The 17,234-nt window shown below is 38.7% G+C and overlaps 2 protein-coding genes across 2 annotated transcripts; one reads left to right on the top strand and one right to left on the bottom strand.

Annotated features, from left to right (window-relative positions):
- The first annotated feature begins 92 nt into the window (after positions 1 to 92).
- tktb (transketolase b) lies at positions 93 to 11,364 on the top strand. The gene is made up of 14 exons (XM_053482547.1): positions 93 to 321; positions 2,401 to 2,518; positions 2,662 to 2,775; positions 3,866 to 3,963; positions 4,040 to 4,231; positions 4,925 to 5,052; positions 6,220 to 6,416; positions 6,510 to 6,674; positions 6,905 to 7,061; positions 7,167 to 7,297; positions 8,134 to 8,217; positions 9,984 to 10,080; positions 10,210 to 10,329; positions 10,514 to 11,364. The coding sequence occupies exons 1-14, from the start codon at positions 215 to 217 to the stop codon at positions 10,684 to 10,686; spliced, it is 1,881 nt and encodes a 626-aa protein (XP_053338522.1). The 5' UTR covers positions 93 to 214; the 3' UTR covers positions 10,687 to 11,364.
- A 98-nt stretch (positions 11,365 to 11,462) lies between these two features.
- Positions 11,463 to 14,088, bottom strand: tnnc1b (troponin C type 1b (slow)). The gene is made up of 6 exons (XM_053482548.1): positions 13,909 to 14,088; positions 12,776 to 12,806; positions 12,503 to 12,649; positions 12,168 to 12,282; positions 11,941 to 12,077; positions 11,463 to 11,845 (listed from the first exon to the last, which is right to left on the bottom strand). Exons 1-6 carry the CDS (start codon positions 13,930 to 13,932, stop codon positions 11,814 to 11,816), a joined length of 486 nt encoding a protein of 161 aa, XP_053338523.1. The 5' UTR covers positions 13,933 to 14,088; the 3' UTR covers positions 11,463 to 11,813.
- Between the last annotated feature and the right edge of the window lie 3,146 nt (positions 14,089 to 17,234).

Below are 17,234 nucleotides of genomic sequence, written 5' to 3'. Positions count from 1 at the left end.
ATTAAACGAGAACGGGCAGCATTGTGGACGTAACGTCTGTCAGCCAATCAGAAGACGTCGTGGGCGGAGCCAGTGTCAAGCCTCAGTTAAAAGCTTGTGGCCCAGGCCAGCACGCGCCCGCCCTGTTCCTCAGTTCACTTCTCGAACAGCTTTATCAAGCTATTCTACCCGGTTTATTCCCGCATCTCTGTTCCTCAGGTAAACATCCTTAGTCATGGAGAGTTACCACAAACCCGACGAGAAGACTCTTCAAGGCCTGAAGAACATTGCTAATAAGCTAAGAATTCACTCTATCAAGGCAACATGTGCGTCAAATTCGGGGTAAGTTGGATTAGCAAGCTAACAGGCTAATAGTTATACTGCTAGGTCATTCAGTGGAATGAATGGTTTGTCTCAGACGGGATAAGAGTGGATTTTAACAAGAATTTTGGTTTGTGTTGTAGTTAGTGAATTATTTTAAGATAGTTAATAAAGAGTTAAAGCGCTCTAGCTAGTTTGCAGCCCAAGTACGTGTTTCATATCTCTTAATTAATTTAGTGCACACTATATACTATACAGCTACACTTACTAGCTAGGTGAGCACACTGTCACAACCGCACCTGTGTGTGTGTGCGCGCGCGTTACACTGCATATTATTCAGCAGCCATAACATGAGTCGGCCATGTGGCGTGGAGTATAAAGTGTCTAGCCTATGCAAATGGCTAACGCCATCTAATCTTAGAAAAAATGGACCTAAATCTCATGTAAGTCTCCAAAAGATTTTCCGTTGGAAGGATACAGTTCTTGATTTAACTCGAGTTCGCGTAAAAGAGCTGCATGCGCGCTAAAATGTATCACGTGCGACTCTGGAGGGCTTGTGGACCCCCCCCGCCCCCCCCCCACACACACACACACACCCAAAAAAAATAAAAAAATTGGGATGTAGGTATTGAAGAAGGTAAAGGTCGCAGCAGTACAAACGTTATGTTTTTGCATTCATTGCAGTTGAGTAGATGACCAGGTAAATCCTTAACCTGAAACTTGCTCGGATTAACGCAACTTTCTTTGAACGCAGAACTGCAAACAAGTGCTCTTGTGTCATCCCTGATACTGGTGATACTCACCATTGCATTGGACCAGATAACACGATTTCACAGTCATGATTAGAAGAAGCGCTTGTTTTGTGATCCCTGATGCAACCTCAAATATGTTCCCTGAAAACTTTCATTGAGTAGCTAAGTTGGGAGAACAAAAACCGTTATTTTCGATTTATTTGGATAAGGAGTGGGAAGAGCTTTGGAATAATGCTAAGATCACCTTGTGACAAAAGAATTGCACTCATTAATGCCAGATTTAGTGTTAAAATGTATAATGACTTTCTATATTTTACCATCATACATTTGAGAAATGGGACAGTCATACCTAGTGACCTATAAAGGTATTTTTTTTCTAATTTTTGTCCCATTTCTGTGATTGCCGGTATTTATTCATTTATTGTCGTGTTCACTTAAACATGCAAATTTAAGTCAGTCAGTCACTTTTATTTTCTCTACAAGAGACCTATGATTTCCCTTCATCTCACTGTCCTTTTTGTATTTCAGCTTATTAAAGATCTGTAGGAGCAAGATGGTGATGAGTTGCTACCTAGTGGTACATATTGGACTGGATTGTGAAATAGCATGTACTGTGTGTCTGTCTGATTGAGCTGCAGTGTTTAGACATTGTATGGATTTCTTTGCCCTATTTTGAAATATGCAAACAAGTATTTACAGACTAAAAAGACATATATATTTTTATTATTTTTTTAATTAATTTTTTTTAACCATTCTCATTTTTGAGGTAACTGTTTCCTAATTTGCACTTTGTCACCCTTAACGTTAACATGTCGAACCTGTGTTTGACCTGACTGTTGAGGTCAAATGAAAAATGCTGTGTTCCCATGCTTTCCAAACAGCCTGTATAAGATGGTGGCCTTGCCCTGTCGTTGCCTCATGAATGCGCAAAGTGCAGTCATACTGTTGCATGAACTTTTCAATGCTGAAGTTTTGAAGTGTTAAGTATTTTCACTGCTAAATTGTTATTTACACCTAATTTTAGGGACTTAATAGTATAAGTGATTACTAACTTTTACGATGCCTGAACCAGCTGTTTGTGCAGACAAAATACCATCTTGAAAATGAACTTTAATGTAATTTGGCTAAGTACACATTTCGCACATAAAGGAAAACTGGTGGATGTTGGAGTTGAACTACCCTGTAATATCATGCAAGGTTGACATATTCCTCTAATAAATACACTAATTTTAAACCATGTTGATAACTGCATGCATGTTGTGCATCTGTAACTTATGGCAGGATTTGAGCTAACTGTAAATGATCCCTTAGTCCAATACTGACAATTTTTTTTTCTTCCCTTGTGTAGACACCCCACATCATGCTGCAGCGCTGCTGAGATCATGTCTGTGCTGTTCTTCCACACCATGCGCTACAAAGCTGACGACCCCCGTAACGCCTGTAATGACCGCTTTGTTTTGTCCAAGGTAGGACATGTACTGTTGGCATTTTTGTAATTGGCTCTAGGCCTGGTTCTCTTTAAGGTGAACATTTAATTAGCGTTTCTGTGAATTTTGCTTAACATTTTTAAGGTTGTGTAAAGCAGTTGTTGTTTTTTTTTCTATTTTAGGGTCATGCAGCTCCTATTCTCTATGGAGCATGGGTTGAAGCTGGCTATGTAAAAGAGTCCGAATTGCTTAACTTGCGCAAGATTGACTGTGACCTTGAGGGCCATCCAACACCTGTGAGTGATGTACAGGGCAAGCACTGAGTGAATACAGTGATTATGTGCTGACCTGTCAAATATTGCATGATTTAAGAACCACACTCTGATCACTTGTTTAACTCTTGTTTAAACCTGCTATAGAAGAGGGAGTATACTTTTATACTTAGTATATTTTTACATGCTTTAGTGTCTATTTTCGTTTAATATTTCATTGCAGTTTTTACACCCTCACCTCTAATAATATACATGTAATAAATGCCAAGTAACTAGATAATTTGATTAAAATTCCAATAAACATATTGGGCGGGGAAAAAGTGGAAAAGTGCCGGAAATTTCAACCTTAAACTTGTCAGTGTAAGGAAAAAAAAAAAAAAAAAAAAGAGAGAGAGAGAAAGGGATAATACTTTAATATGCCACAAAACTTATTTGATTCATCTGCGTGAAATATTTGTGAGACTCACTTTTCCAAATGGTTTATACGGGCACCAATATACAAACGAAGACGCAGTGAAGCCATGGGCGGTGTGGGGGATGTACATGCCAAGATATTTTTAAAAAAATGTGTTATGCAGACTAAAGTACAGTGTCTTGCAAAAGTATTAAGAATATTAATACTAAATTATATAATGGTCAGAGTAACTACATAATAGTTCAATAATTGAGCTTTTTGTTTTCATGTACAAAAATTTAATTATAGTGTTGGCAATTGGAAATATTGGGTGATTGGAATGGTTTATCTGTATTTACATTACTTTCTATGGAAAAATGCAAAGAGGAAAATCTGAGTAACGTTGAATGCAACTGCATTCCACATAGTTTTTTGGTTGTTTTATCATTTTTCCTTTCACTTCACAATAATGTGCCACTTTGTGTTGGTCGATTACATTAAATCCCAATAATATAATTTACATTTGTGGCTGTAATATGACAAGTATGGGAAAAATTCAACGGGTATGAATACTTTTGCAAGGCACTGTATGAGAAAATCACAAATTTACACATTTTGCACAAAATATGTGTGATGCTTTTTGATGACTTTTGTATCCAAGCATAATTTAACCTGATATGAATTTTTTTTTTTTTTTTTTTTTTTTTTTTATTCTTTCAGAAATTAGCCTTTGTGGATGTGGCTACAGGCTCCTTGGGACAGGGTCTAGGAGCTGCATGCGGGATGGCTTACACTTCAAAATACTTTGACAAATCCAGGTAGAGCAGTTGAATCATTCACATTTGTCCAATAATGAGTAACAATTTTCTAAGTCTAACTAACTCTATTGTTTAGCTACCGTGTGTACTGCCTTCTGGGAGATGGTGAGTGCTCTGAGGGTGCAGTGTGGGAGGCCATGGCTTTTGCTTCCCACTATGGCCTGGACAACCTTGTAGCCATTCTGGATGTAAACCGCCTGGGGCAGAGTGAGGCTGCACCTCTGAAGCATGACACAGCTGCCTACCTGGAGCGCTGCAAGGCTTTTGGGTAAGCATGGCTTAAAGAGCTGATGATGCTTCAATTTGCTTTGGGAGTGACAAGAATAGACAGTATTAGGAATGAGTATATTAATTTGATTTGATGAAGGCACAGTGCAGAGAGGATGGTTTGGGGACAAGGTTAGAGAGGCCAGATAAAGTTGGTTTGGTCATATGCAGAGGAGAATGTTGGAGATGGTGCAGGGTGGCAGGAGGTAAAGGCCTAAGAAGGGGTTTATGGATGTGGTTAGGGAGGACATGCGGGAGGTTCGAGAGACTAGGAAAGGTGTTGGTAGATGGAGAAGGATGGTCCGCTGTGGCTTATTATTAAATAATAATCTATGCAGTATAATGCTGAATATTTGCTCAAGGATATTAGCTATGCTATGAACATGTTAAATATTAGTAGTTAAATAATGTTATTATAGTAAAATGTTTCCTGTTAGTTTTTTTTTTTTTTTTTTTTTTTTTTTTGGGTTAGATTCCCAGTATACATGTTTTTGTCCTCCAAATAGTACAGAAGTAATTAAACATAACGAAGGGTGTTCGTGTGTGGTGTCCTCACACAGTTCAAGCAAGTACTATATTTGTGAAAATGGTGTCATGATTGGAATCATTGAAATAAAACATCCAGATTTTCTCATGTATATCAAACACGTTTGCAAACAATTTTAATCAATGTCCAATTTATCTGTCATTTCAGATGGAACACTTGTGTAGTTGATGGCCATGATGTGGAAGAGCTTTGTAAGCAACTCTGGCATGCAGAACGTTTTAAAGGGAAGCCCACTGCCATTGTGGCCAAAACCTTCAAAGGCAAAGGGCTCAAAGGTGAGCCAATCATGTAAATTCCAGAAGGCAGGACTTTTAGCTTTAATTCAAGGGTTTTAAAGTTAATGTGGCATTGAACAGCATTTTCATACATGCTCACCTGTTTTGTGGCACTCGTAGATAATGGACATGGAAAGACGTGTTCTTTCTTCAAAGAAGCTTTGTTTTTCCATTAGACTTTGTGAATTCACCTACTTGCTTGGCTGCAAAAGGGTCCAAATTGATTTTCACATGCTATAATAGTAATTTGTGTGTGTGTGAGAGAGAGACTGGTGCATAGTCATACAAAACTATAATAAAATATTTAATTAATAATTACTGATTTTTATTGTACTTTTATAATCCTCCCCAGATGAAAACCATGGAAAGCATCAAATGAGTTTTGACAATCCCACATTTAATACCATCCCCCCTTGAATTTTGTTGAATATAAGCCTTTGGTCATGTCCATGGGTTCCAGACTTCAGGCAGTCAATGACTGCCTGGATTTTCATCCGAGTATTTAAGGTAATTCTAAGGTTTAGAAAGGTTAGTTTGGGGCCTCCGAGTGGCACAGTGGTAAAGTGCTCGCCCTATTATCCGGAGATCCCCCGGTGATGCTGTTACCTCTCACAGCCGGAGGTCTAGAGAGAGCTGATTGGCCGAGCTCTCTCGGAGGGGAGGGATGAGAGGTACTTTGTGCTTTGCATTAATCACGACTCTACAGCCAATCAGGGGCGTCTGTGAGCTTGCGCACGGAGAAGGAGTGGCTAGCGCTTTCCTCTGAGTGTGTTACTCTGCCCCTAACGGTGTGAACCCTTAGGAACCCTAACGGTTCCTCCGGCGTCACGCGGTTCGGAGGAAACACGATATGGTCTTCGGCCCTCCTGGCTAAAAGGTAGTAGTAGCCTTAATGTGGGAGCCCCCTAGTGACAGGAAGGAATTACCCATGACTAAATTGGGGAAAAATCTGGAAAAAAAATCCCCCCAAAAAAGAAAGGTTAGTTTGTTCCCTGAGCCCTCAGCATGTGGGCTGAATTGCCAATGCCACACTTTTGTCCAACTCCTTTAATAAAAGCCTAAAGTCTTGACTTTGCTTACATCTTGAGTGTAAACTTTATCGACCTGACTTTGCTATATGCCTTGTGCTTTTTATTTATTTATTTATTTTTATTTATATTTTTTTAGGCATTGAGGACAATGATAATTGGCATGGCAAGCCCATCCCTAAGGACCGTGTGGATGAGCTGATTTCTCATCTTAAGAACCAGATCCAGGCTTCTGGCAAATCCCTCCAGGCTGCCCTGCCTAATGAGGATGCAGCTCCGGTTGACCCAAATCCCATCTATCTACCATCTCCTCCAGAACACAAGCCTGGAGACAAGGTGATTATTATCCACTTGGTTCATAAGCAGCCAAATATTTTTTTTTTCCCCCCTCATCTCTCTAAAAAGCCAATTCTAAACTATTGTGTGCAGATCTCTACAAGAAAAGCTTATGGTATTGCCCTAAAGAAGATGGGAGATGCCAGTCAGCGTATTGTGGCTTTGGATGGAGATACCAAAAATTCTACCTTCGCTGAGACATTTAAGAAAGCCCATCCTGATCGCTACATTGAGTGTTTCATTGCTGAACAGAATATGGTGCGTTTTATTTTAAAAAAGATTTAGTAGTTTCAGTTTGTGTTGTGCTATCAAAACAGATAAAAGTCTGAAATCACTTTATTAAAACTTGATACATAATAACAAACAGTGCCAAAGTATTTACCCAATAAGGAGTGACTTAACTTAATTATTAACAATCCTATTTTAATAAGATAAAATTAGTATTAAAAAGTATTCAAATCCCTAATGAATCATTTTGTACTTTGTAGGTGAGTGTGGCAATTGGTTGTGCCACTCGTGATCGTACCATTTCATTTGTCAGCACATTTGCTGCATTTTTATCACGTGCCTATGATCAGATTCGCATGGCAGCGATTTCTCAGTCTAATGTCAATCTGGTGGGCTCCCATTGTGGCGTTTCTATTGGTAAGACCCATTTGTTCAACTCTACTCGGTCCTGTCTTAACTTTGTTCCTGCCTTTTTTTTTTTTTTTTTTTTTTTGGTGAGGTTAAATAAATTCTCTTGCGCAGGTGAGGACGGCCCCTCTCAGATGGCTTTGGAGGATCTCGCAATGTTCCGTGCTATCCCAACATGCACTGTGTTTTACCCTAGTGATGGAGTGTCCACCGAGAGGGCAGTAGAGTTGGCAGCAAATACAAAGGTAATCATTACTGAAATTGGAATTCTAATGTCTTTACCAGCTGATAGATAATTAGTAGTTTATAAACTATAGTGTACATTGAAAACAATACAAGTTTTAAGCTTCCAGAAAAAAAAAAAAAAACATTAGGCACATTAGGTTGCTAATGTGCCTAACGTTTTATTTTGCGACTAGCTTTCCCCCATACCCCCCAGTCGTGTGCTAATTGTCCCTCTCAGTAAATAAACCAAATGATAAAAATAAGACACTGTTTGATCCTTTGATAGATTCCCACTTTTCTGTCTACCTGCCTTGTTCTGATTACAAGCAGCCCTGCACTTTTTGTGCAGTGTCTATAGTAAATGTCCTTGGATACTCATTACATTTTAATGGTACTCATTAATTTTAGGTGTTAAGTTGGCTGGTTTTGAAATTTGTCCAGTGCTTGAATGCTAACCATTCTAATGTCAGCTAGGACTTTTCCCCTTACTCCCGGTCTGTTTAAACTAGGGCTGTAGCTATTAAATATTTTATTAATCGAGTATTCTACCAAAAATTTGATCAAGTAATCAGATTAAATGTAATTTAGCTTAAATAAACAGCAGTATAAAATATATGAGAAATAAGGATTAATTGGTTTACTTTTTAGGAAAATCTATTTATTTTTTAAATGCATACAGCATTTTATCAAAATAAACATTCATTTATTGTTCATAATTTATTATAAATGACTAAGTATATAAAAAAAAAAAAACTAAGGCACACTGTTATGCGCTAAAATGCCTTCCTGCCGTGGAGTCTTTTTCAATTAGTTCATGTTCTCCTAGTATTCAGTGCTTCCTTTAACTTGTTTTCAGGGTATCTGTTTCATAAGGACCAGTCGACCAGATACAGCCATCATATACGAGCCAGACGAGAAATTTGAAATTGGTAAAGCTAAGGTAAGTGTCTGAAGCAAGTTTTAACTTTTGTAGTGCTTAAATGACTGTTTTTTGTCATCTGTCATCACACTTCCTCTGTCTTTATTCATAAACCATTGTTGGGTATTTGAACACATTTTCCTTTTTCAAAAAGTGAAATTATAAAAATATATAATATATTAATATATAATATAAGTTATAGTTTATAAATTATGATTTTAGTGGCCTCAATTGATAAATATATATGTGGTTAATCACAGTCAGTAATCACAAAAAGCCATTGGGGTCAAGTGTGTGTGTGTGTGTGTATACACACACACATATATATATATATATATATATATATATATAGTGTGTGTAATATATATAGTGTGTGTAATATATATAATATTAATTTGTTAACGCATTAATATTGATGGCCCCGATTTAACCTTTATTGGGAAGCGTAGATGTGCACTTGCTTTCTCATTCCATGTTTCGTGACATCTTCCGTGTTTTTATATAATTAGATTTTTTTAATGACACTGCCACTAGATGGCGCCATTATGTTCAAATTAGTGATGTGCAGAGTTCAGGCAGCAAACTTTTTTTTTTTTTTTGGATATGATTAAAAGTGGAAATGGCTGTAGCAATCCTGTTTTTGCTGATATAAAGTTCCCATTTTAAGGTATTAAAGTTTTAATTCAATTATATTAATGCACATATAAGTTTTATGGTTTTCATGAACCCTGTGAAAAATTGGAAACATATAACCATAAATATAATTAAAAAGTACATTTTAAATCTGCCATTTCATTCCTAAAACCACAATCAAACCAGTAAATTAAGTGCCTATTTGAACCCTGCCATCTTCCACGCCAAGTGGAGGAAACTGCAGACACAATATGAACAAACAACAAAATGACGACAAAACCTTAATTAACCTCTTATTGAGATCTGACTAAACACATTTTATTCTATCAAATCAGCTATAAAGACACCACTAAGAACTTTAGTTTACTCCTCAAGAAGCAGGGGGAGAAACACTTCTACAAACTTCTGACAAAATCCAGTCATTGACTATGCAAGACTGTCATCAGTCAGACTGTGGTCCAGAAGTTGATTGGGAACTTACTATGGTATACTTGGGGGTATAATTACAAGCAACATTTGACAAAGATCCAAAAACACTGAAGCAGTCATTCAGCAGTAATCTTTCATTCTCAAAACTTTTGGCCCCAGCTGTACACACGACTTTTGCAGACTAGCTATTTAATACATTTCTTTTTTTCTTTTTCCTGAAAAAATTTTTTTTTTCAGAAAAATTAGCAAGGGACATTGCTAAAGACACTCACTTAAGCGCATACTAACGGAAGCACTGCTGTAAAGTAAAACAAACAAATGAATTTACATTTAGGCATTTGGCAGACGCTCTTATCCAGAATTTGGACTTTACCTTTGAAAAGAATCACGAAAGAGCAGTGTTTTTGTGTAGTGCATAGTATGTGGGTGAAGCCGAGGAGGGTGTAAAGGTGACTTTAATGAAAGCAGAGCAGGTTTACTTTGGTATAACAATAGTCATTAGATAAAGCAATTTTTATAGTCAGCTCCAGTTTTTCTCCATTTTGTTTTTAAAATGTATTTTAAAGTGCAGTGTATTTTTAAAACTGCAAAAGTTTTTGTGATGACCGTTTGAGTCTTATGAGCAATGATTCGATCAAGCATGTTCACAATAGTTTTGCTTTAAATGCAAATTGAAGCAGAAAAATAATTATTGTTGTAATGTAGTTTCACTTTTTGTCCTGTAGGTGGTGCGTCAGTCTAACAGTGATCAAGTGACCGTGATTGGTGCTGGAGTTACACTGCATGAGGCCCTTGCTGCACATGACATTCTGGCTAAAGAAGGTTGGTGTGCCTACTGCTGCCCAAAAGAATTTTTAATATATGCACAATTACAATCACGCTATTTAATCCTATGATGTACAATATTGTAACAGAAAAAGCCTAATACTGATGGTGGCTTGTGATTTGTAGGAGTGAACATTCGTGTAATCGACCCATTCACTATCAAACCCCTGGATGCTGCTACAATTGTGGCCAGTGCTCGTGCCACCCAGGGCAAAGTGATCACGGTGGAAGATCATTACAAAGAGGGTAAGCAGTTTTCTGGTCTTGGTGTGGCAGTGCTGTGACTGTTTCTTTTTTTTTCCCTGGCCCTGAGTGAGCACAAATTCCAACTTCTGAAGGTTTTATTTTTTTTTAAATGAGCTGTTCTACTATGAAGAGGTATTAGTCATGCTTGTAATGACAGTGTAGTAACGTCCTGCTTTGTGTGCAGGTGGTCTGGGCGAGGCTGTCTTGGCAGCAGTGGGAGAGGAACCAGGCATCGTGGTCCATCGACTGGCTGTGAGCCGGGTCCCCCAGAGTGGCAAACCTCAGGAGCTGCTGGACATGTTTGGCATCAGTGCTAAGTCTATTGTGGCTGCAGTCAGGTGCACTTTTGCCAATTGAATGCCTCAAATCCCACCCAGTCGTTCCTTATTCCTGACCAACCGCTAATACAATTGGCTTAAATGCTTTTGGCCTGTAATCATTTCTTTCCCCAACAAAAGCACTGCCGTTAATGACATTCTAGGAAAACTTCTGAAACGGTTCTTTTGTTTATTTTCCTTGATGCTTTGCAAAGATTGAGTAACCGCTCCGGTGTTCAGACCATGGTCTCACTTTTCATCTGTTAGGATAAATATGTAACATCATCCCTAGTCATGTATTAAACATTTCATTGGCTAATTCACAGTGCAGCGCTTGACTCATAATTTGTGTTTAATTCTTTGCCATTTAAGTTTCTGCAGTCCTCTTGCATCTCCTCTGCTGCTTTGTTCTTTATTTTTTTACCACCTGTATCTTTAAGATACCCCTCTTCTTCCCCAGTTACTTTCAGTATAAAACATTTACTGTCTAGGATAGTAAAATTATGGTTGCAGTTGAAAATTCCAAACTGACTAAGGACTGTAACAAAGCACATGGGGCGTCTCATAATGTCTCATGTCTGAACTACTGTGTATTTGCTTCATCTTGTCTCATTGTGATGTGCTCGCTTGTGTGTCATGTTACTAAACTGTCAAGATGGTTGTTGGTTATTTGAATCATCTGGTTCACTCTATCATGAATAAACAGTCATAAAATGAACTGGTCACCCAGTCTGTTTGTATTATGAACTTTTGTAACTGCTAAATTTAAAAGACTTTTCTGTATATTAGAGTTGGCCAATGTGGTGCACCCAAATATGTTTAGGTCTAGTTCATTTTATTCCAGACAACACTTGTGCTTTAAAAAGGAAGTGACAGCACTACAAAGAACACACTACAGACTTTTCTCACAAAGTTGTTTTGATGAAGGCAACTTAAAAGATAAAATCGATGTTGGTGGACATACAGCATTCAAAACCAACATGTGACTGATAATGCAAATTATTTACACAATTTTCTTGTCAACATATATTCGAGCTTCTTGTATGCATGCCAGATTGCAGTGATGGTGACCATATTGTGATGTCTCAGCTTTTGGACCGGGAATGATGAGGTGGTGCATGGGGCTGTTGAATTGGCATGGGGGGGTCTTCAGCTAGGCAGCATTTTTTATTCCACGCCTTTCATAAATTCCAAAAACTCTGTGGGTTTGAGAAGGAATATGTGTATTAAGTCAACGATTTGTCATATGTTTTGGTAGAGGTCTAAGAGGTTTTCATTAAAAGTTAAAACCTACCATCATAGTCAATTTTGCCATCATTGTTTCTGTCTCCATCCTTCATGAGTTCTTCAATGTCATCTTCAGTAATGGCTTCCCCTGTCGATTCTAGCATGTTCTTCAACTCTTCTAGGTCAATGTAACCGTCTCCGTTTCTTTAAGAGAAAAAATGTGGTGTAGTACGCTACAAGTGCACAAAATGCAGCTGTTGAACCTGTAAAGCTTAGAATGCTTTTGCTCCTTACTTGTCAAACATGCGGAAGACCTCAGCCAGTTCTTCCTCCGATTTTCCTTTGCTCTCCTCTTTCATGCAGCGCACCATCATGACCAAGAACTCATCAAAGTCCACTGTCCCGCTACCTACGCAAAAAATACACAGCCACCACGTCAATGGGATGTGATTTTTAGCTCGTATGTAAAGTTGTAAGACTATAGCTCTGCTTGAGGTTTCTTTTCTTGGTAGAACTGTTTGCTATTTTGAAACATGTTGGACCTTTAATTACAGACCCTTGTTTTGTGGTATAGCCTAAATGTATTCAATGCATCAAATAGACCCAACATTAGTCAGTGGCTGGCATACCGTCTTCATCTACTTCGTCCACCATCTCCTGCAGCTCTTCTTGTGTGGGGTTCTGCCCCAGCATCCGCATCACCTTCCCCAGCTCCTTAGTGCTAATACAGCCATCCTCGGCGTCCTGCACGAAGATGTCAAAGGCAGCGCGGAACTCTGCCAGAGACACGTTAACACATGACTCACACAACCTGATAGCACTAGAGTGGTTTGTTAAGACATCAGAGCTAAAAAGAGAACAAGGCATACAGTCATTTACAATAGGGAATAACCAAATCTTACCATTTTTTTGTTCCTCTGTTAAATTCTCAACCTGTTGTATAAAGGAAATAATCAGGTGAAGGCTCAGTATTAAACAGAAATCTGATACAGTACTATGTGTCATGGTAAAGATGTCATTCCTCAGATACTGAGAAGGTTCTATTCTTTACGCAAATAAGTCATGATTTTATTTTTGTCTTTTAACCTAACACAGACACTGGACACCAGACACATCCTGGTGTTAATCTCGGTAACCCCACCCTTCTGACCCTCCACTCATTCACCAGCTATTGTATGGTATTTTTAGCTTCCATATCATGTTTTATGTGGCACTGATTCTTTTTTTGTTAATATTAAATTTTTAATTAATTAGCTGAAGTGAGGATCAGGCCTCACTGTAATGTTAAATGATCAGGCCTGCCTTTTTATATTTTATAAATAGGTCATGTTTTATTTTACTTAATTTTTTTATTTATATCTTTGAATGATAAATAGTCTCTCTGTAAAAGAAATTAACACAAACCCCTCTTAAAAAGAGAAAAGCTGTCTTTATTTTATACATAGGAGGTTTTTCCAAGGAAAAACCATTTAGAACGAACTGTCCTACATGTTTTTTTTCTGCTCTCAACACAGCTGAGTCAACTATGCAGCTGATTCTCATCCTTTCTTAAGTTAAACTGGGGGGTTTAATGCAGAAAAAAACAAACACTTAAAATATGTATGGCAATTGGTTCTACTGGGCCAGAAATGGGTTTTAATCTATATATTTTATTATACATTGCATTATTTGTAACCTGCTTATTAATCATTACTTTATTCCATCACACTGTTTTGTTGTTTTTCTTTTTTAAGGTTTAATTGGTAGCAGGGAAATCATATTTTTATCATATTAATCATATTTTTTTTAAATTTTTGATCCATGGCACTGGTTTAACCTTGAGTGCTCATAGTGTTAGATTTCACTTAATCCATTCTTGAAACTAGACACTTAATGCACTCCAGCAGACTTGTTTTAAGAGAAAGGTTTCAAATTATGAACACACTCTTTGACTATACATTTTTACATCTTCAAAGTTTATGTTGCTCAGATGTTTTATTTTTTTTATATAATAAAAAACCCCCAAACATTATTTTAACCCATAACAATTTCTTACCGCTGCTTTATATACATCATCCATGGCTGTCCTGAGTTCCGACTGCTTACTTCAAACTGTGTAGTTCTCTATGATGGCCCCTCTCAGGTAATCCAGCACTCCTCACAGCACTGTGGACAGAGGACAAAGAGCCCCAGGGCTACCTTCTCTGGCCTTTATGCCTGAAATGGTTGTCTCAGAAAAGACAAAAGTCTACCGTCACTCCCCCTTTCCTATCTGAGAGAGAGAGAGGGATGGATAGAAAAAGAAAAAGGGGCAAGAGAGAATGGGCTTATGGATGGAATAGGCTATAAATAGAGGAGGAATGTCAGAGACAACAGGCAGGGGAACGGCAGTTATGACAATAAGTCCTTGGTGCTGCTCCCTGTCCAGGCCCATATTGAGGTCTAAACTTAACCTCCGGTCACCTGCATTTGCCAATCACTGAGGGAAGAGCACTAGCCCTCTAAGAGAAGACCCCCCAACAAAGGAAAATAGCCATAAAAAGCTAGGCCTTTGTCAAACTGCTATGCCACTGTTATTTTCACACCTGTTGTTAAGATGGTCTAAATGTTCTGTGATCAAGATCACATCTAGAGGCGCTAAATAGTATGACAAAACTGAACATCCACAATACATCAGCATTCTGTAATGGCCTTGTGTTTGAACATCCTGTTTAGTATGGTACTACGTAGTTTTAAATGGAGATAATATACAATAGCTGTGTGAACGTTGGACCCGGTAAGTGTCGCAGCTCTAACGTGATTACTCACGCAGCTGCTCTGATGCCCTTTGGCCTTAACATGCACTGGCCTTCTATCTCTGAACCTTGCGTGCTTAAATCAATGTATTGCAAAAGACTAGCGTACATTTGGACTAATATTGTAAATAGTCTAGCATTTTAAACAGTCTAGCTTTATTTTTTTATCTCCTTGCCCCACGTTGTGCTGGTAGCCTACGCTGCTGAGGAATTGAACATGTCAACGTGTTTCTGGCGGCACTAGGTCCCCATGTTCGCTCCACACCCTGCTTGTACCAACCACATCCACCTCATTCACATTTGCCAGATTAAATGGGCCGTTTTCAGCTCAACAACTGTTTAAAAAACATGCCCAATTCATGTAGTGCACAAAACCATAACTTTGAAGCATTATATCTACCAGACCAAGGCCTTTTTAAAGACTCATACTAAAAACATCTAGGGCATGTTGGCATTTCCAAACGTCTGTCCTTGCTCTTGTAAGTTATTCTATTAGTTTCAATGCAGTTACAAAATAATAATACAGTAATTGCAGGTTATAAGGCATTAATTGATTAGAGTTTGAATAACAAAATAAAAAAGATTGTACTTTTGGGTGGTGACTACACTCCCACAGTCAGGGGTTATACAAAATCTGGCAACGCTGACACTGAGAACATGTTGAGCTGTGGACGAAGGGAGCAGGTGGACATGGTTATTTAAATGTGCTTGCACAAACACACACACACACGTTACTGAGAGAAAAGGAGTCTGTGTGGCTTGTCGGATTAAAATTACATGGTTAGTACTTGTTCCTTGGCTGTATTTGTTTGGAGACTGACTCTGGATAAAAATCCATCTCAGGCTTACATAAGCACAGTGGAGCTGGAAAAGTGTACTTTCTGACCATAACTAATTTAAGAAAAAAGCTGGAAGATCACACACATTAAGCCCGACCTGGATATGTTTGCGTATTATGTTCTCCAACTGAATTTTAATATTTACACAAGAACTTAAATTAAGCACGGCTATAAACTATAATTTCCAGCAAACCTAAGAGACTAAGCCTGTTATAGTAAATAATTAAGTTGGCCCCATGGTCGGCTTTGTGGTTGTGTTCAGTTGTTTGTTGGTTCTCCAGTAGTTTGAACAGTTTGCTTCAAATCTCTAACTGACATGGGTTATGACGTTCACATTAAAACCTTACGGCAGGTTATTAATAAAAGTTTGGAAAGTAGCTCGAAGAGGCTGGGAAATCATGTACTTGCTATATAAACAATATATAGATGTAGTCAGTGTTGTAGTCTCTGTCCGTCTTAGCAAACACTAATGGAGTCACTGGGCTATCTCTCACTCTACAGTGATTCTTTGTGGTTAGCATGCCCCCATGCCCCCGTGCAGTCACCTCCTACTGTGTGTGTGTGTGTGTGTGACAGACAGAGAGAGAAAGAGAGAGAGAGAGAGAGAGACTGTTAATAACAACTTTTTAACCTTATAAAATTTGGCCTATCATAATCCCTTAGGTGTTTATTAAATTTTGTCTAATATTATCCATGGACCCATTTGTGATCCTTTTCTGAGCATTAACCAAATGTTCAAATATTAGACACACTGGGTAAATGTCCACCATCAGATTTATTTAGTCAAGCCATTTAGTGCAGCGTTTTATTTCTGAACTTTTTTCCAACAGGAATCGAGCCTTCAACCACGTGTACATTTAAAACTTTACCATGGGGCATGCAGACTAGACCTCAGGTCATCTGTAGAAGGGCTTTAGAACTCAAGACACTGTAGGTCTTTAGGTCATCTTCAGGACTTCATTTTAGTATGAGGACTAAGATACGTTGTTCCAGGAGACATCTTGGGTGGTAGCATTAGGCTTTAATGAGTCGTAAACCTAACGTCCCCAATAAGTCTCTTGTTCCCAATAGATCTCTAGTTCTGAAGGTGTCCTGCAGTCCTACCTGTTGAATCTAAATGAAACCTCTATAAACCAAAAGGAAGGATTTGCATTCATTCATTGAGGCACGAGGCAGGCTACACGCTGGACAGTGTGCCAATCCATGCACACACACTTACACACGCACACGCACAGGTCGCTTTGCACTGCCAGGGTCCAGGTTCGATTCTCGGCCAGGCTCGATTCCCGTCTCTGTGTGCATGGAGTTTGCATGTTCTCCCTGTGCTTGTGGGGTTTCCTCTGGGTACTTCAGTTTCCTCCCACAGTCCAAAGACGTGCAGATTAGGCTAATTGGCGTTTTCAAATGGCCCGTGTGTGTGAATGAGTTTGTGAGTGAGTGTGTGTGTGCCCTGCGATGGATTGGCACCATGTCCAGGGTGTACCCTGCCTCATGCCCTAAGTCTCCTGGAATAGTCTCCAGGCCCCCGCAAACCTGAATGCAGGATAAAGCGGTATAGACCGTGAGTGAGTGAGTTAGCCTAATCTGCATGCTTTGGACTGTGGGAGGAAACGATATGTTTAATCATATGTAGTTACCTTTCATTTTGTGATACAACCCTGAGACAAGTTATCTGCTGTGTGGAGCTTCCCTTATACTCTAGAAATCATAAATGTCAGAAAAAGTGCATGATTGGATCACAGTCAGCA

Source organism: Clarias gariepinus, chromosome 22, assembly GCF_024256425.1.
Source record: "Clarias gariepinus isolate MV-2021 ecotype Netherlands chromosome 22, CGAR_prim_01v2, whole genome shotgun sequence".
Classification (NCBI taxonomy): domain Eukaryota; kingdom Metazoa; phylum Chordata; class Actinopteri; order Siluriformes; family Clariidae; genus Clarias; species Clarias gariepinus.
This window is presented reverse-complemented; position numbering and strand designations above follow the sequence as displayed.